Source organism: Cydia amplana, chromosome 17, assembly GCF_948474715.1.
Source record: "Cydia amplana chromosome 17, ilCydAmpl1.1, whole genome shotgun sequence".
Lineage (NCBI taxonomy): Eukaryota > Metazoa > Arthropoda > Insecta > Lepidoptera > Tortricidae > Cydia > Cydia amplana.
The window spans coordinates 9389040-9410187 of NC_086085.1; the positions used below are offsets into that span (position 1 = coordinate 9389040).

At 38.2% G+C, this 21148-nt stretch overlaps 2 protein-coding genes across 2 annotated transcripts in view; one reads left to right on the top strand and one right to left on the bottom strand.

Annotated features, from left to right (window-relative positions):
- LOC134655923 (uncharacterized) overlaps window positions 1-21148 on the top strand; it is a 65456-nt gene that overhangs the window by 33354 nt on the left and 10954 nt on the right. The window lies entirely within an intron of this gene.
- On the bottom strand, window positions 17-20323 carry LOC134655868 (luciferin 4-monooxygenase-like). Its single transcript, XM_063511358.1, has 9 exons — window positions 19964-20323; window positions 19435-19642; window positions 18486-18798; window positions 18069-18252; window positions 17388-17533; window positions 16293-16419; window positions 14944-15171; window positions 9024-9194; window positions 17-277 (listed from the first exon to the last, which is right to left on the bottom strand). The coding sequence occupies exons 1-9, from the start codon at window positions 20084-20086 to the stop codon at window positions 149-151; spliced, it is 1629 nt and encodes a 542-aa protein (XP_063367428.1). The 5' UTR covers window positions 20087-20323; the 3' UTR covers window positions 17-148.

The following is a 21148-nucleotide window of genomic DNA, read 5'->3' on the forward strand; positions in this document are numbered from 1 at the left end:
AAAACGTAATAAATTACTGGTAACAGTATATATTTGGCAGTTTTAATCTACTACAATAAATTATAATCACGTGACAACAAATTACAATGTCAAAGCTCTTAAAACAAAATAACTACAATGTAGATAATCTCTTTGGTTTATTTGTACTTTAAAGCTTGCTCTTTTTATGCGTTTTTAATAAAACTTTCAATTCTCGCCTCAAGATTTTACCGGAAGCGTTCTTGGGAATGTCGTTGAGGAATATAACACCTCCCCTCAAATGCTTGGCGGGTGACACCTGAAAAGAAATAGAAGAGTTATTATAGTTTGGCAAGCCATTTCCGTCAGTAGAAAAAGGCGGCTAATTTAAAAAATTAAGCTAGAAGGATTGACCTTTCATACAAAATTTAATTTCACGCCCTTTTCTACTGACAAAGTGGGAGTGCGTTTGCGAGAGTATGAGCTAAGATAAGGGCCTTTACACACCCCGTTTTTCATTCCGCGAAGCAGTTTGTTGCGATACAAACGCGCGTTGACGGCGCGTGTTGTCTAGACTGCCGGGGAGGGGTGCGGGCGCGGAGCTACACTCCTATAGTCCGACAAGAAATTGTAGAAAATTATTTAGGGCGCCATTTCCTTAGTATTTAGTTTCGCCGAGTATTTAGTTTCTTTATTTTTCTTAAAAATTAATTGACGCCATTGTGCTACTATTGAGGAGTCTGCTCAAAAACGCAATTGCCCAGCGCGTCTGAGGGCCTACCGCGAACCACGTTCGACGTGTGGCCTTTCTGTCACACTTACGTACGAATTTACAAGTGCGACAGAGAGGCAACACGTCGAACGTGGTTCGCGGTAGCCCCTCTGTATCGATACAAACGCGCGTTTTAGCATCGCGTCTGTATCACTCTTGGAGGATATAATCAAACGGAGACGCCATGTCTGTAATTTTCTGTACAAAACAGTCTGCCGATTTTTGCGGGGGAGGGGAACGTCAAATGTATGCGTAACGTAAAAATAGCCATGTCAGATAAACGTCAGTCCATACATTGTTTATGACCGTTGGCCGCCTATTTTCGACAGAGGGGAAAACCTGTTAATGGCTACTCCGTTTAGTTGTATCCTCCAAGGTATCACTAATCACTAAAAACGCGCGTTAACATCGCGTCAACGTCAATGTGCAAATGCAAGGTCTACAAGCTACGGCTGACTTGCGTGCGAATCAATACAAACGCGCGTCAACGGCGCGTTAGGTCGGTTAGAGACTAGCGTTTTATACTACACGTACGCGTACGCTTGTATTGTAGGTATAGACCAAATGTAGGGATAAGAAACGCGCGTGTAAGCTCGTAAAAACTAGTGCGTGTACGTGTATACGCGCAGACAAATACGCTAGTCCAGGGGCGTATTTACCCTAGGGCCATCCGGGCCATGGCCCGGGGCGCCAACCCTCAGGGGCGGCATATGCCGCCCCTATGCCGCCCCTAGCGGATTGCATTTTGTTTTTCTTCCTTGACTTCTGGGGCGGCGAAACGTATTGGCCCGGGGCGCCAAATTTCTAAATACGCCCCTGCGCTAGTCTGAAACCACCCTTAAAGGAACGCGACGTGCAATTGCCCAAAGACGAAAGTGTACGACTTTGCGAGAACGCCTTTTCATACAAACGCTGGAGTAGAACAACATGAGAACAACTATATTGTATGAATACATACTAGGTAGGTATTTTGACGACTGGTCTGGCCTAGGGGTAGTGACACAGCTTGTGTAGCCGCGGTCCTGGGTTCGAATCCCGGTAAGGGGATTTATTTGTGTGATGGGCACAGATATTTGTTCCTGAGTTTTGGGTGTTTTCTATGTATTTGTAGGTATAATATATATATCGTTGTCCGAGTACCCACAACACAAGCCTTCTTTAGCTTACTGTGAGACTTAGTCAATCTGTGTAAGAATGTCCTATAATATTTATTTATTTATAATAACACTGCTGTAATAGATCCTATATAGACAAGCGCCGGCTCGTCCCAGCACGCGCCTTTCCACTGCTTCTAATGAAGTTGATGTAGATGTCACCGTACAAAAAAATATTTTACCATAATTTAAACACGAATAATTTGCTATCAATCTTACAATTTTGAAGTGTCTATTCCTAACTTCGTGTATGATGGCATTTACATCAGAAGAATCAGTGCTCGCACAAAGAAACATACCTAGGTAGGTACATCTACAATCTACATACACGTGTACAATAAGGCGACAAGGCAAAGGTTATCCTTTCTAGATGATTCGCCATGAATAGTTAGATTTATCTGTTTGAAAGGATTCATGTGAAGTGCCATTGTCAAGACTACTACCTATTCTTTGTAATTGATATAGGTACAGATTTATTCTCATACAATAGCAGGTTATGAGGTTACCCTTGAGGCCTCGAGGAACCATAAAATGGGCGGTTATAATATGAGTATGTATATCTGTCCTGTCAAATACCTTGGTTTATTTCTGGACAACAAATTCAATTGACTACTCACGTTAACTCACTACGCTACTTTACGCTACGTACAAAACACGTACAAAATGGTTAGAAGGTGTCTACAAGTTCTGGGCGTGCGATAACCAATAATAAACCGAAAAACCGCCTTAAGGCCACGCACAAACGTGTTACTCGTAATATATGTAAGTACTTATACCTACTACTTTTGTCCGGCCCGTCATTACTTATGCCCGGTTCACATCGACCTAATCCAGTGGCATTCCAGTCCAGTGATCGAATCCAGCGCTGGAATGCTACTGGAATGATGGTCTACTTTTGATTACAGCTCGCCCGATCCAGTGCCACTAATGACTAATGAGTAATGTAGACCATCAATCCTCTGCTGGATCAAATGTTAAATAGTGAAAATGTATAGATTATTTGGTAACAGCATTAACAGTCTCCAAAAATTCACTAGATGATGAAAATGACTGGAATTAATGTAAAAGATTCTATTCGGTTCAGTGCTGGATTCGATCACTGGACTGAAATGCTACTGGAATAGATGTGAACGAGGCATTGCCCATGTACGGTGTGGAGTAGTGCCTACTTATCATACGAACTACAGTAAACTTCAAATAAGAATACAAAATAAGGCTGTTAAAATCGCGTGCAATACGCCATTTTATAGTAACTAATCTGGATAATATTCATGTTGCAATAAAACTTTTATTCTTAAATCATTTATTATTAAAATAACAAAAATATTTTATCTCTCTAAAAATCACCAACATAAAAACACTTGTGAGTAACATAGGTAAAACTTAAAAGTGAATTTCCTTATGTCAAAGAATACAAACGATACAGGGGGCCTACCGCGAAAACCAAAATTCGCAAATTGCGGGGATCTTTCTCTTTTAAGGGGCCCACTGATCATTTATAACGGTTAATCAGTGGGCCCCTTTACTCTCATTAAGACACAATTAGTGACAGAGAAAAATGCCCGCAGGCTACTAATACCATCGAGCCCGAGCGGTGACGTCGCTCGAGGACCGGTTCCGCAGCGCCGGCCAGCCCGCAATTGCTTTAGAGCAGTCAAAGAGAATTAAGTAGTAGACAGTTAGTCGTAAATTCGTAATATTATGCGTGATGACACGTAATTTTATAGTATAGCCGGTCTAACAACTTTGTCAGTAGGAAAAAAAATGCGAAATACAAATTTTCTATGGGACGATTACCTTCGCGCCTACATTTTTAAATTTGCCGTTTTTTCTATTACTAACGGAAATGGCTTTACAGACTTTAAGTAATCACTAATCAATATGTGAAGTAATATACATATGTATATGTCCGTGGTGATCCAGCGTGGAAATGCTGCGAGCATCATGGGCACCTTTGCACCGGGAACGGCATGAAGCGGTTAGTCTTTTTTTTAATTTATAGTTAGAATTTTTATTTGTAACCTTAATTAAATCTAACACTGTATAATTATTTATGACATATCTCGTGTCAAATAAGACCCTTTATGACTTAACTAATTGCTTTTAGTGTTCCCGAATATATCTATAATGTAGTTTTATATTAGTAAAAATTGGTAAATAAATACCTACATGCCATAATTTATAGATAAGTTCTTATTACTAAACTTTCAAACAACTGTTTAAAAAATATTTTATTAATACTGATTCTAAAATGGTATAACACATGCTATTTACATCTTTTACAAACAAAGATATGGCCTTGATGGTGAATGAAGTTAAGTAAGGTGCTAGCTTTTAAAAAAAAGACAGAAAAGTTCGATTAAGTCGAAAACCACGTAACTTTTAAGTACTAGACCTATAAGTACATTTTCTGGACAAGCCGAAGGTGCCGGGCTCAAGGTTGTTAGAAGGTTATCTATTAAGTACTGGGCACCCACTATACTCTATATAATAGGGATTTCATTCTTTATATAATTATTTTTTGTTTTTATAATTTCTTTATATCGTATTTTCTTAGTGTAATTGCTTAATTTTATTTACTATTTAATAATAGGTATATATATACTATATAATATATTTTTTTTGTTTTTTTTTTATATTTTTTATTACATACCTATACACCTTTTTTTATTTCCGTTAATTTCAAGCGTGCATTCCTGAGCTTAAATGAAGTAACTTTCTCAAAGACACCGGTATTCTCATTAACTCCATTTCGGAGATAATCATTTTTTTTATAATAAGGCCTCTACGAGCGTGTACACTTGCCTAAGGGCGTGCTTATATATTGATTAGTGTTTAGTATGAGTTCATACATTTGCTACTAAACTTAAGTACCTACTATTAGTAGACCGGCCAGCGAAATAAAAGTCTTCTAGAAATCGATTTTCGCTCATGTCGTCTCGGATATGGGTGAATAAGTATGTACAATTTTTAAACGTTTTCTAATAATTTGTTAGACCAAGTATTGAAAATGTTACAGTATGTTATATATTTGTGATCTACTCAGAAAGGCCTTTCATTTGGTACCCCACATGGTATGTTTAAAAGAAAATAAAAAAAAGTTTGTACTGCCGACTTTATGACGTCACAGCAACTACCCCCACCACTTTCGCGCTTTTCATCTCATATATTTGTGTTCAGGGCATTACACTGAATGCATCGATACCATATTCACCCATATCCGAGACGACATGAACGAAAACTAAGTAACCTAAAGCCTGAGAAAACGGCCCTCTATTGGACGATCGAGTGTTCGAAATGACATTGATATGTCACAGTTTTCAATTGTTTGGTTCGAGTTAAATGTAATGGCCGTGTTACCACAACGCTATATGCAACATTTATTTACCTAACTTATTATTTAAAAAAAATTGTTGTAAAAATTTACAATGCCATTAAGTTTTCTTAAACGTAACCATATCCCGAAGTTAACGGAATTGGGAGCAGGCATTGGGACTATTGTAGAAAAAGAGAACAGTATACCGGTCTATGGATTGAAGTTTGGGTGGACTATGAGACTGGGTTATTACAAAGACGTACGGACACCTGCCATAACAATGTGTTCACAAGTTATCGAGGCATGTGGTGACTTGCCGCGCACTAGATGGGCCCCTGAAACTGCCGTCGCGAAGACGACCAGAAGCAACAACGGTGTGAGCGGCTCAGGGGTGTCGAGAGGTGTGCGCCGCTTTCTACCCAGTGGCTGTTAACAGCCACTGTGCCAACTCGCGTCTTATGCATCTTTCACTTCCACTCCTGGAGCATATAGCTCTAACGACTCCTCTCTGGACGGCCAATTAAGGCAAGCCAGAGCTGAGAGTCCTGCGGGTCCCCTTGGGGTCCACTCCGACCGACGAAGACACGCCGGAGACGGAGACCCTGACCGACTCTCGGAAGCACTCGGGTCCGTGGGGTCGTTAATCCCCAACAGCTCGCCACAAGCTGCCCTCTTATTATTATTATTACTATCGCATTTTATTAATGTTTTATTAGTGTAACTTTTACGCCTGAGAATTTTCATGTTCCATGTAACGATATTTCATAATTCGTAACGAATTCCTTAGTACATTTTAATTTCAGGTATACAAATATTATATTTTTCATATTTTATATATTTTTATATTTAAACGAGCAATTCTTGTATATATTTATATATTTCGGGGATCTCGCAAACGGCTGTAACGATTAACGGGGGCTAAAAATGGATCTAGCTAGGTCTTATCTCTAGGAAAACGCGCATTTTTAAGTTTTTATATGTTTTCCGAGCAAGGCTCCCACATTAACTATCATATGAATTCATATGGATATGACTATCAAGAGAACAATTTTTCGAACTCCGTTTCGAACTTTTATTTAAACCCACTCATTCGGGTAGAAAAGGTAAATGCCGGGTAAATTGGGTAATTTCCAGAAATATATATACCTACCTGCGTTTTATAATATACTAAGGACATTTTGCGATCCAAAAATGTTTGTGACAAATTTAGGAGTAAATACCAGAGAGGGTGGATTGTACCTTCTTGAAATTTTGGGTTGATCTAATAATAATTAACTAGTTATTTAATATAGTAGTAGTTAAGTAATTAACGTAGTCATAAGCCAAACTAACAATTCTATGGATATTTTTTTATTATCTGAAATAAAGAATTAATAATAATAAATACCGTTGGCATACTTGTAAATATCGTTTGACATATTAGGGCGATTGACTAATGTAAGTGTTATTGTTCCACCATGTCCACCATTGAAAAGAAACACTACATTTGACATATTAGGGCAATTGGTCATTGTAGCTGTTGTTGTTCCACGATGTGTATTGAAAATATATGCAACGTTTGACATATTAGCGCAATTGGTTAATGTAATTCTTATTTGTGAACCATCTGCATCAACATTGACAATAAATCTAACGTTGTTCATATTAGGGCAATTGGTTATTGTAATTATTATTCTTCCACCAGGTTGACCATTGTATAGAAGTTTCACATTTGACATATTAGGGCTATTGGTTATTGTAATTGTTCTATCAGTTCCACCATCAAAATGTGTATTTGTCATATTAGGGCTACCGGTTATTGTAACTGTTCTTAATCCACGAGGTCCACGAATATTAGTTTGCTGTATATCTGAAATTGACCCTGGCTGTAAGGATGCAGTGTCCCTGGTAGACAGTTCACTTGCCCTTACTTCCTGCTGAGAAGGCATTAGAGGTTGAGAATTTGATCCACCAAGTGCAGACTGTGGCCAATCTCCGATCTGGCTGCTGTGTACAATGGTAGTTGATAATGATAATATAATGATAATATAATGAAGATAATGAGCACAAAACAGTGACTTGGAAGGCAGTGTGCTGGAAGATTTTGTCTGGGTATCAATTTTGATTTTCTCAGGAGTGCAATGCTCATTGTTAACTGGAGGATCACGGGAGCCCGGCTGTGGATATGTGTAAAGTGACTGATGTTGCTGGTGTGATGCTGACGAGGCGTGGTGTACATCCTCGTGAGACTTGGCTGTTATGATAGTGTTACTTGCCAAAACAATATTTTTCGGGTTGTTGTTAAGAATATTCGTAACTTCATCCCGAATCACAAATGATTTGGCAGTCTTAGTTTTGGTGTCTTGCATTTTGAATGTCACTATGTCTCTGTTGTTAGTGATATTGGTCAACTCGATTCCTCTACATGCACCATTGGTGCCCAAGATCTGCGCATCCTGCAAAAAGGTTGAAAAGTGAACACACTAGTTTGTTAAGTATTGTATACCTAATATGTAATAAAGATTGTGTGTACCAAATATATATACATATATAGGGGTACGAGTAGGAAGGAGTGCCTAAACAGGGTGAAAGTAGCGACCTTACTTACCTTAGCGAACGACGAAAGATGTGGACAGTTTCACGGCGAAATATTCGGCGTCTCACACAAATTGCACTACGTAAATACTAAATAGAGGGGGATGGATACTGTATGTATGTTCTTTCTGCAACTCCTGATTAGTACCGGTGCGCTCGTTACGCCCGCTTCAGCTGCCCCTGACTGATATGTACTGATATTTTTGTTTACATCAGGCATTGAGGTATATACAAGAGACGACATCTCGAACAAAATGTTTCCGCACCTCAGAGAAGTGCATGCACTTCTTTGCTTTTAGTACGTCACCGACCACTGACGAGATGCCACACATGTACAGAAAATTAAAAAAAAAAATTAAAAAATGCCTTCATGCGTGTTAAAAAGTTGCAACAATAGCACAAGAAAATATAATAAAAGGGATGGAATAACATTTCACCGGTAAGCAATGGAATAACTGTTGATTTACTATTATTTAGTTTTCAAAGTAAATGTTTGGTCGTAGAAAAAGTATTGTATGCAACGTTGTTTAACTGAGTCAAAAAATACTCGTGGCGTCTTTATTAACAATTTTCGGCTTCGCATGCATGCATGCACTTCTCTGAGGTGCGGAAACATTTTGTTCGAGATGTCGTCTCTTGTATACAGTGTGTAAGTCAAATACGGGCAATAAATTAAACCAGATATAGAATTTACCCGTCTTATCATTAATTAAGATGTTTTTTTTTAAGTTACACTTAATTATGACCCCGTGATTAATTTTTTTCCACATGTACCGAGCAGCAATGTACTGTAAACATTAAGAAACAAGATGATAATGACATTACGAGATACGAGCTTTTCATAGTAACTGCCAACAAGCGTTGACAGTTACTTTAAAAAGCTCGTATCCCGTAACGTGTGTGGTGTATTACATTGCGGGCCGAATTATTTTGTATGGTTATAATTTTCAATGCATTTCTAAGTAAAATCTATCTCAATATACTTTTTAGGTCCTATGCTAACCACCGTTTAAATATTCGCCCGTATTGGATTTACACACTGTATACCTCAATGACATCAGGTTACGTTACCTTGCTGGCCACGTGGTCCTGCAGCTCCCGCTCGGTGACGGCGGCGCCGGGCTGGCGCACCACGAAGGCGGTGGGCAGCTCGCCCGCGCTCTCGTGGGGCGCGCCCACCACGCCGGCTTCAGCCACGCCCGTATTGGGTTTACACACTGTATACCTCAATGACATCAGGTTACGTTACCTTGCTGGCCACGTGGTCCTGCAGCTCCCGCTCGGTGACGGCGGCGCCGGGCTGGCGCACCACGAAGGCGGTGGGCAGCTCGCCCGCGCTCTCGTGGGGCGCGCCCACCACGCCGGCTTCAGCCACGCCCGGGTGCTGCAGCAGCAGGGCTTCTAGCTCCGCTGGGGCCACCTGCAGAACGGCAACTTTTAGGGTTCCGTACCCAAAGGGTAAAAACGGGACCCTATTACTAAGACTCCGCTGTCCGTCCGTCCGTCCGTCCGTCTGTCACCAGGCTGTATCTCACGAACCGTGATAGCTAGACAGTTGAAATTTTCACAGATGATGTATTTCTGTTGCCGCTATAACAACAAATACTAAAAACAGAATAAAATAAAGATTTAAGTGGGGCTCCCATACAACAAACGTGATTTTTGACCGAAGTTAAGCAACGTCGGGCGGGGTCAGTACTTGGATGGGTGACCGTTTTTTTGCTTGTTTTTTTTTGCTTGTTTTGATCTATTTCTTGTTAATGGTGCGGAACCCTCCGTGCGCGAGTTCAACTCGCACTTGGCTGGTTTTTAATAAATTGTTTGTTACTTCGCTTAGAATATTTTAAATACTAATTCACTCTTTTTTTAAGTTGCCTGCCGTAGTATCAACAATTAATTCATTCCTGAATTTTAAACATTCACTAATCATGATTAGGGATGTCTATCTTTGAAGTAAAGCTAGTCCCGGAAAAAGGTAACTATTTATAGAATTTTGAGAGCATGAAACAGGGCGTCTGGCCACTGTACCTTGGTGGAGGTCTAATTAACAGGCCACCAAAGGAATTTATCTCGCGAGGCACGATTTGCCGACCCGAAATTTAAAAAAAATATGTTTTTTTCATTGTTAACGAATAGAACTGCCTTCTGACATTCCCATAACCCACAGGGGAAATTGAGTCAATAGGAGAGCGTTTTATGTTCTCTAACTACCAGGGGTGTATAACTTCTCGCACCGAATGGTGCTCCCTATGACAGTTCTTTCAAGTCTCAAAATCTCTTATGGTTGGGCTTAATTCGAAATATAATAAATAATTAAATCCTACATTCCTAAATAAATTAATGTGCTTAACTTCCAAAAAATTACTATACAAGTTTTTTAAGTGACAGCATAAAGTATATGTTGTCTGTGGTGACAGCTACTCTATATAAAAATAAACTGTCATATTTGGGACCATCATTCGACTCGAGAGGTAAACCTTATAAATAATTGTGATTTTCAGATAAAACATTCATGATCATGACTGTAAAGAAGTAGAATTCCATGTACACTATGTACAGTCAGTGAAGGTAGTATAGCTTATTGGCGCCCTTACAGGCTACATGGAAGTACCTAGCAGTGGCGGCGCATCAAACATATTCATAGGCAAGCCGGGGCTAATTTGGGTCACATATTGTCTTTACAACTCTGCTCCAACGTCCAAAAACAGGCAAGCCGGTGGGAATCGACTTTCATGGACGCGCCGCCACTGGTACCTAGTAGTGTATTCAAAACGTTCCAACTGCGTTTTCGATATTCACATATGAATATGATGCGATGCCCTAAAGATATGTATAACATTCAAGGTTAACAAGTCTATTGTTATTTGTTATGTTATATGATAATACACATTCACAATTCTTTAAAGCAATTAAGGCGAAACGAATATCCTATCCAAAGTGATGATAATATAACAATGAACAATGGTTTACGCCATGCTTCAAAAATATAACATTACCATGTTATTGTTATCATAAATAGTAATCGTTTAGGCATTAACTATGTCTAGACTGCAATCAGGCATAAACAGAGTCAATCTATTAATCATCGTTATTCAGTTACCCTCAAAAGTATAACCATCTATAACCTTCAATCTCCTTATCAGTGGTTTACGGAATTTTCCGCGATTTGTTATTGTGTTATTCTCGTAAAAGTGCATATCACCTAAAAATGCAATGGATAGGTATTTAACATAAAGGTACCTAAGATCTGTTTAAGTATTTGATACTGTTTTTGGCCCACCAGTATTTTAGCTCGAGGCGGAAGATAAGTAAATGTTGTATTGTACCCAACCACAAGTGTTTTTTGGGACTCTATTGTTTCCCAAATAATTTTAAGTCATAATGTATTGTTTGCCCGCATTTTCGTTGGTCATAATTTATTTGGTTCAGGTTTGCGACTTTCGCAGCGAGGCGAAGATAATATGGCGGTATTATATTATCTTCGCCTCGCTGCGAAACCTTAGCCTTCTTAGCCCTAATGATTTTTATTGGATGTACATACCTAAATATGTAATCTTTAATAATTACCTAATATGATATATGTAATAAATATGATTATGTCAAAATCTTTCTAATAAACCTAATCAATAGCGAACTGCACACGTACACGTGATGTGTAGACAATAAATTTTCTCGTCAGGCCAAAGGTTGTTAAGGTGGTTCGATTTTCATACAAAATTCAATCGACTTTCATTAAGTAACTACACACTATTACTACATAAATATTTCCGCATTTATCTTCTTTCGAATATTCATTTTTGCTAAATGAATAGGAAAACAATGTTTCATACAGAAATCATGCAAAAATCATAGTTAACTTTTCATCAATTTTACGTATGTGTGCGTCACAAATGTCGTGTACGGATACATTTGCGACGTTGCCATACCATTTCCGACGTTGCCGGGCTGACCACGGCGTGAATTTGAAGTGCCGTCATGTTTAGTGCAATTTTGTTGACCTACCCGATTTTGTTGAATAAGTACCCGAATTTCGTCAGCTTAGCTAAGAACTATCATGGTGCGTTTTGTAAACAGTCGCTTTTTTGCTTACAAACGGAAGGTTCCCGGTTCTATCCCCAGTCATTGTATGCTGGGACATAACTTTTTGTATTTTTTTTACACCTAAATTTCGTATTGTTTTTTTTATTTTTATTTTTCTTATTTTCAAAAATCGATTGATTAAGTATGGGCTAAGCGTATTCGTTTAATTTTTACAAAGATAATTAGAAATTATACTCTACCTAATCTCTTTGATTTTTACAATCAGGACATCCTCACAGCAATAAAAAAGAAATGTATAAAATTTCCTGTGGTTGAAAATAATGGAATTTTGTCTATGAATGAAAAACACAATTATTACTAGTTACTACCAGGTAAGTAAATTATAACTTGATTATAACTTTATTAGAATCCATATTGTTGCATCATCTTTCTTCCTATTACACTAGAGATTTTTTCCTATCATGATTCATGATAATTATATTTCTTTCAGGTACAGGGACTACTACGGATAACAAATATGAAAAAATGTACTGTAGGTACTTGAATTCATAATAAAAAAAAGTTTTCCTTTTATTTTACAATTACCTACTACTTTATTAGAGGCTGGGGAGTAAGGGATTGCTTTACTTGTAGAACAAACTATTAGCGCTTTAAAAAAAACCTGATACCTGACACTTACAAACCTGGACTTCCTTGGGCTCATTCTACTAAGAATCGTCAGTAGGTATTCTCCATCCTAGCATAAAAAGATATCCTAAAATGTCGGTCATTACGTCAGGTTTTAGTATCAAAAATGTTTCCCAGCCTGCGTGACGTAGCGGAAACTAAAACTTCTATACAAATATTTGGGACATAGTTTTTATATTAGCTTCAGGATTCAACAAGAATATGCTAGTGATTCTGAGTTGGAAGAACCCAAAAAGATCATAATCTGTGAAAATCAGGTTATTGATTTTTTTTTTTTTGAAAATGTTGATAAAGTAATTTTTTGATAATAGCGACTCGCCCCGGCTTCGCACGGCTTAACAAATTATACATAAACCTTCCTCTTGAATCACTCTATCTATTAAAAAAACCGCATGAAAATCCGTTGCGTACTTTTAAAGATCTAAGCATACAGACAGACTGACAGGAAAGCGACTTTGTTTTATACTATGTAGTGATAGTGATAGTGATGATGATGATACTGAATATCTGGGGGAAGCGCTGGTGGCCTAGCGGAAAGAGCGTGCGACTTGCAATCCGGAGGTCGCGGGTTCTAACCCCGGCTCGTAGGTACCGTCGTACCAATGATTTTTCGGAACTTTTGTACGAAATATCATTTGATACCTATTTACCGGAACTTATTTATATACCGATACCTATTTTTCGGTGAAAGAAACCAATGTGAGGAAACCGGACTAATCCCGATAAGTTTACTCTCTGGGTTGGAAGGTCAGGGCAGTCGCTTTCGTAAAAACTAGTGCCCATGCCAATTCTGGGATTAGTTGCCAAGCGGACCCCACGCGAGGAAGAAGAGATTGAATATCTGAGAGACCGACCAAAGCTCAGAAAACATATAAAAACCCAAAAATGCGCGTTTTCTCACAGATCAGACCTAGCTAAGAGATCAAACCCCTTATAGCAAATTTCATCGAAATCGTTAGAGCCGTTTCTGATATCATCCAAATATATAAATAAATATATATATATAATGATTACTCGTTAAGATAACACAAAAGGGACAAAAATAAACAAAATCAAATTACCTACTCGCACCAGTCTTGAACCCCAATCCTCTTGCACGTATTTCCACGAACATACCATAACGCTATTGCAGCATACTTACGTTGTGTGAAATTGTCTACTACAAGCATCACGGAAACACTGTTTGCATGTGTGAGTTGTAGTAGGAAAAAGCATGACAGCAACACTCCGTCGACTTTAAAGGGTGGTTTATGAACAATGAAGTATTCAATGTTTATTTTAATAGTTCAATATTTACTTAAAGAGTTCGCTAAACATACTTTTAAGTATACAAATAACAAGACCATTCCACAAAAAAATAAAACATGAAATTTTGCGAAAGTGGCGCCATCTAGCGAGGGTTAAGCTTTGAGTAACCTAGTCGAACCACCTTAAACCGGAAAATGTCGTACAACAAAACAAAACACAAACACTCGGGCATCGGGCTGACAAAAATGGGTCATTGTTTTTCCACGCCATTAACTAGATATTAGTTAATTAGGTAATTTAGGCAATAGATTCAAGACAATGTCAGGCATTATCCTAAACTAATAGCCAATATCGCCATGCACACATAGCTCTCCTGGTCGAAGGAGCCCCTCATATAAACATTATAAACCTTCAAGCGGAGCGATGATTTACGCGTTTCTATGATGTATGTAGAATGTTTAGAGAAGAGACTAAAAATCCTCGTTCATGAAATTCCTCAATCCAACAGTGGGATAAAGCCGATAATAGTACATTATTGTCGAGGTTCGGAGTAGCTACTTGCTCGCTGAGGATTCGTTTTAAACGGACGACCTTGGGAGTCCGTTTAATTGAATCCGAAGCCAGCAAGTAGCCTTCCAGCCGAGTCATATATAGTGCTTTTCTCAAAAATGGTGCAAGAAATAGAAATATTTTACAGAATCAACGTTCTAATTTTCACAGAAAAAGTAAAACCATTAAAAATTGAATTGATTTGCTTTGCGGCCTTTAAAAAAAATTGAAGTGTATTTTTCTGCTGAAAATACGCCAACCTATTTGAGACACTTAAATAGCCGCGGTACCAACATTATAATAATTAGTACTGATCATCTGTTTGGCTGTTTAACGGACCTATGCCTTCATTTGATATGGCCATTTCAACTTTTAAAAAGTTTGGAACTCGACAATCGATGGAATTTGTATGCAACATTGCAGTACCGAAATCGAGACTGACATGTTTTAAACTTTTTAATTTTTGACTGACCATAAACTACGCACTTCGCGACCTATTTTTTAACCGGCAACGTCAACTTTGCCGTCCATTTTTGAGAAAAGATATTTAACTGATTATTTGTCTACCTTCTTGCCTGTGGAAAAAAGGACCACCAAAGTGTGTTCAAATGTGTTGCCATTTGTATTACATATGTTGTACCTACCTGAAAGCCGTTGTACTTGATGAGCTCCTTAAGCCTATCGACGATGTAGAAGGCGCCCTCTATGTCGTAGTAGCCGATGTCGCCCGTGCGCACGTAGCCGTCATGGTCGAGCAGCGCCGCGCTGGCCTCCTGGTCGGCCATGTAGCCCTTCATGCGGAGCGGCGACTTGATCCATAGCTCGCCTTCCTCGCCCACGCCCTTCCTTTTGCCGGTTTCGATGTCTATCACCTAAGAAATATTGTAGAAAATAGGCTCAGGTCATTTTAGACTAAGTTTGTGGTCATTTTTGATGAAGCCAGCGCAAATTCTCAAATTGTCAAATGGGCGTTTTTAGGGTTCCGTACCCAAAGGGTAAAAACGGGACCCTATTACTAAGACTCCGCTGTCCGTCCGTCCGTCCGTCCGTCTGTCACCAGGCTGTATCTCACGAACCGTGATAGCGAGACAGTTGAAATTTTCACAGATGATGTATTTCTGTTGCCGCTGTAACAACACATACTAAAAACAGAATAAAATAAAGATTTAAGTGGGGGTTATAGGAATACAACGTGATTTTTGACCGAAGTTAGCAACATCGGGCGGGGTCAGTACTTGGATGGGTGACCGTTTCTTTGCTTGTTTTGCTCTATTTTTTGTTGATGGTGCGGAACCTTCCGTGCGCGAGTCCGACTCGCACTTGGCCGGTTTTTTTTGTTGTCCTCTACACTTTTTTTTTCAAATTTGGGATTTTTATGTTATTTCTACCCAGAATCACGAGCTCTGTCTATCCTAATAGAAGAAAAAAAGTGTCCCAAAATTTCCATACATTTTTCGATCTTTCCATTCCGCGACCGCCATACAAAGTCTATGAAAAATGGTGACGTAATGGAAATAAAAACCTTAGGACACTTTTTTTCTCCTATTAGGATAGAAAGAGCTCGTGATTTTGAGTTGAAATAACATAAAAAATACCAAATTTGAAAATAAAGTGTACACTGTAGGGGACACCAAAAAAAAAACGCCCAAATGCCTCGTTCAGAAGAACATCGGCCCGTAGGCCGTGCAACACTGCTCTCTTATCGAAATTGAATATATAATTTTACTGTTTCCAAGCCGTAGAGATCAAGATTTTCCCCAAAAAACCAAATACGTTTAGGTTAAATACGTAGGTATGTGGTCGATAAATTGTACTATGCTTGGAAAAGGGAAATATTTTGCTCTCACACACACCTGCGTGCATTATTAATATTGCGATTGTTGCGCCAGAGATGGAGGTAACTTTGGAAGTGACCGAAATTGTTCCGTATACACATTTAAATTCAAGGCGTTCAGATGAACGTCACACACGTGTGTGTGTGACTGTGTTTTACCTTAATCTTCATGCCCGGGGCCGGAGTCCCGCAGGAGCCGAGCCGGCGCTTGGCGGAGAGGTCGACGCAGCACGCCATCGTCACCTCCGTCAGACCGTAGCCCTGCCGGATGAAGTTTATGCCTAACCTGCAACAAGTAGGATTAGTTGTAGGCATTATTGTGTTTATAAGCAAAAACATTAATAACTCTCGAAAAGTTTCTATAGTTCGTTTTTTAGGGTTCGGTACCTCAAAAGGATATAAAAACGGAACCTTAATAGGATCACTCGTGTGTCTGTCTGTCCGTCCGTCTGTCACAGCCTATTTTCTCCGAAACTACTAGACCAATTAAGTTGAAATTTGGCACTCATATGTAAGTTTGTGACCCAAAGATGGACGTGTAACGTTAATAAATGAATTTTAAATATGGAGTCCATTTTTGAGGGGTAAATTAGAAAATTAAAAAATAAAGTTTTTTAAACTATATCGTGTTACATATCAAATGAAAGAGCTTATTGTAAGAATCTAAAATATATTTTATAATTTTAGGAAAAATAGTTTAGCAGTTATTCAAGAAAATAGGCAAAAAATTACCATTTCCCCCAAAAAACGAACTATAGTGATAATGGATCTCTTCACTCGGTATTTTTTTTTTATTGCCAAGAACCTAACTGTCTGATAGTAAAATTCCAATGATAAATAAAGTCAACTAAGGATTGTGCTGTTTTACTTCGCGCAGGACCACTTCAGGTGCTTCCAGAATACCTGCAGTCCGCAGACCACCGGTTAAGAACCACTAATATAAATATTAAATGAGAATGACATAACTTTGGCGATATTCTGTAGGTAAGTGAAGTGTTTTTTTACACGTAGTGTCGCAATTTATAAAAAAATAGTTATTTACGATACAAGTGCGAATAGGTAATTCGCAACTCGTGTCGATTTAAAAGTTTTACAGTACATATGGCACTTTAAACTTTCGATATACGCACGGAAAGTGCTCAATCCCGCACTAGTTCGGGAAAGCAGCACCATATGTACTGTAAAAACATATTTTATGAACCCATGAAGATTCTCATCTTGGAAATTTATCTTTAGTGAAAGTAGATACTATACCTCTGTGACACAGCATTTTGTATCTCTGCGGAGAGCGGCGCCGCGCCGCACCACACTTCGTTGACACACTTCAAGTCGTACTCGAGGACCAGCGGGTGCTTCGCCAGAAACACGGCCAGTGGAGGCACAAGCGTCATCATGTTTACCTGGTTACATAAAACGCATATAATTAGGAGAAATTGTGAATAATTTTGAACTTTATTTCACAGGGATAGGGTTCAATGTTGCGCAATTACTGACTCCCTTATGATGGCCGTTAAAGGATTGATTGCAATGGGTGTAAGTATAGTAGGTATAAAAAAATGGATTAATCTATCGTAGCGTATTGGATATTTAGTAGGTATGAATGACATATTTAAATAAGTTACTATAATACCAATTCCTAGTATCAAATTAAATATATCATAATATCTGGGAGGGAAAATATATAAAAACTCAAAAATGCGCGTTTTCCCAGAGATGAGACCTAGCTAACTCGATTTTTCGCCCCTGAAAAGCTCCATATAGTAAATTTCATCGAAATCGTTAGAGCCGTTTTCGAGATCCCAGAAATATATATAGATACATACATAAATAAACAAGAATTGCCCGTTTAAAGGTATTAAGCATAAGCAATGATAGCCCATTCTTGACTACTTACAGTACTTACATATTAGAAATTAGAATTAAAGATTTATTTACCTTATAATTTTGAATAGTTTCCAAAAACAACTTATCTTCGAAGCGAGTCAGGAACACAATTTCAAGATGGAAGGATAACACACCAAAAGTTGTAATAAAACCATAGGCGTGGAACCAAGGTATTAAAGCTAAGAAATTCTTTATTTCAATATTGTTTGACTCTGTTGATGTCTCCACATAATATCTGAAAATAAATAATAATATGTTGTTTAAATTTCAAACCTTGTATCTTCTAAATTTAACAGTATAGATAAAATTGAATTCCTTATAAGACTTCTGTTATTGTGATAATATTTTTTTCCGCTATTCATAAATTTTATCTAATTTTAGGGCAGAAGAAAACTTTTTATATCCCTCATATAATGATAATTTTTTATCCTTCAAGTAAAAGTATGTTTATCATTTTAATCAACTTACTTCATATGCTGAGACAAGGTCAGGAAATTTATATGTGTAAGCATGACTCCTTTAGGCAATCCTGTGGTTCCAGACGAACACATAACAGCCAGTGTGTCATTTCCGCCAACATCCGCCAAGTCAAAGTTCTCCACACTTGCTTGCTCTTTGACCAAGTCGTTGAACATAAAGCCTGGGATAACATCGTAATCTCCAAATAGCACTATTTTCTCCACAGAGGATCCTGCACTGCAGTCTTGCATGTTCTGAGCCGTGATCGGTGAAGTAAATATTATCTTTGGTTTCGTAATTTTTAGAATGTGAGTAATTTCACCTAAAATAAAAGATCTCATATTTATTTACATTAATATATGTACTTACTTACATAAATAAATAAATGAATATTTAATTATTTTTGTATGAGCCTACAGTATCCCACTGCTGGGCAAAGGCCTCCCTCCTCCCTTAAAATATGACTATTTTTTTTACATAAATATTTTAGATTGCCAAGGCATCTATTTAAAATCATTATGTTACTTTTTTTTATTTTTTATACTATACCATGTTGGTGGCAAACAAGTAGGTACAGTCAGCAGCAGAAGTTGCTAAGCGGGCGAGTTGTTCAAAATGTCCTTGACACACTCTTATTCTGTTAACAAAAATGTTGCGTCAAGATAATTTTGAACACATCACCAGCTTAGCATCTTCTGCTGCTAACTGTATGTATATGGAAAACTTGATGGTAAGTGATTACTACAGCATGTGGATTCTTGCAGTTGCAAAGGTGTCATATATACATTTTTAAACATTTAGAAACATTTCTTCCTTGAAATTTCTATGAAAATCAGTAATTATCTTATAACAACCCAGAATGTTTATTTTACTGTAAAAATTGCATGAAGTGTTATAAATCATTTGGTTTAAACTTTTATAGATCTGTTGAAGGGAAATCATAAAAAAAATGTCATACCTGGAGAATAAGTGACATTAAGTGTGCACAGCACAGCACCACAGTACATGGCAGCGAGGGCAGCCACCGGGAACTCAAACCGGTTCTCACTGCACAGGGCAACCACCTCCCCCTTCTTCAGGCCAAGTTTCTGCAGTGAAACCGCCAGGTTCACGCTTTGTTGCAAGATATCTTTGTATGTCAAAGAGTTTCCAGTCTCGCCGCATATCTGTAAATTTTAAGTTAATATAACAAGCAAAATAAATGAACAGCAGCGGACATGACAATGTTACTCATAGCACCCGAAAGCCGCAGAAAGAACCGGAATCTTAGTGTTAATGGTGTTTAAAACGATGTGTTGCTAAGTTAAACATTACAGATTACACATACTTTTATGGACAATTTGATAAATATTATCTGAAATTATTAAGTCAAATATGATTGCGTCAATAAAATTAAAACACTATATGACCCAACTTCCTCTATAAACTTTAGTACCTAAAAAGGAAATGCAGTCACCAGATAATAATGTCTGCATTGCGGTACTTACTAGGGCTGCTTTCTCTCCACCCTTTTTCAGCTGGTCAAACAAAAACTGTGGGTACGACAAGTGGGCTGGAATTAGCCGTTCCTCCGGCCCGTAAACTATATTATTGTGTATAGACACAGCCATTTTCCTTTATTTAATATACTTCGGCCAGTGGACAGACGTGGACTAACCTAACCGAGTAAATTAAACTAACACTTCAATTCAAACTTGCTTTTTATAGACTGATTTCGATAAAAATATCGATATAGCGGATTAACGCTGGATAAGTATGATAGCAACTGATAACAAATATCATATCTGATATTTTTTATGTAAATAATAGCCTATAACATCATTAAATTAAAATACTGCAAATAAAATACAGACGCCAGACGGGCAGTGCCGCACGATGCATTTAACTTGACATTGACAATTGACTTGACAGTTGACGAATCCTACCATCCTATATACTTATGACATTTATTTATTGATGGGCTGCCATTGTAAAAAAAATAAGGTTATCGTTCAAGTAACTATAGCTGGTCAACCAAATCTTGTCAGTAGGAAAAGGCGGCAAATTTGAAAAATGTAGGCCCAAAGGTATATCGTCCCATAGAAAATTTGAATTTCGTGCCTTTTTTCTGCTTGACCAGCTATAGTTTCCGAGATAAGAATATATAGCTGGTCAACCAAATCTTGTCAGTAAAAAAAGGCGCGAAATTTAAATTTTCTATGGGACGATATCCCTTCGCGCCTACATTTTTCAAATTTGCCGCCTTTTTCTACTGTCAAGATCTGGTTGACCAAGTATAATCGAAAAACAGAAAAATGGGACCTTCAAACCCCACTCTCCCCCTCGGCTCAAGGACTACGGCCGGGACTTTTGATACCTAACCTCCTAATAAACTAGTTCAAACAAAGTTACGAAGTCAAATGTTAATCCTGTAATTTAAGGCTTAGCACGCACTGCGGTTTTTAAAAAGCGGTTCCGCTACCGCAAAAAATGTAACGTACGGCATTCTTTATAAGCGCACGCACTTGCGATTTAAGAATGCCGTACGTTACATTTTTTGCGGTAGCGGAACCGCTTTTTAAAAACCGCAGTGCGTGCTAAGCCTTATGTAAAAAAAAATTGTTCCAAGCATTTCCTAGTATTCGTTGCCTGGCCTAATATAAATTCTCTCTATAAACGCTCTTATGGCTCTA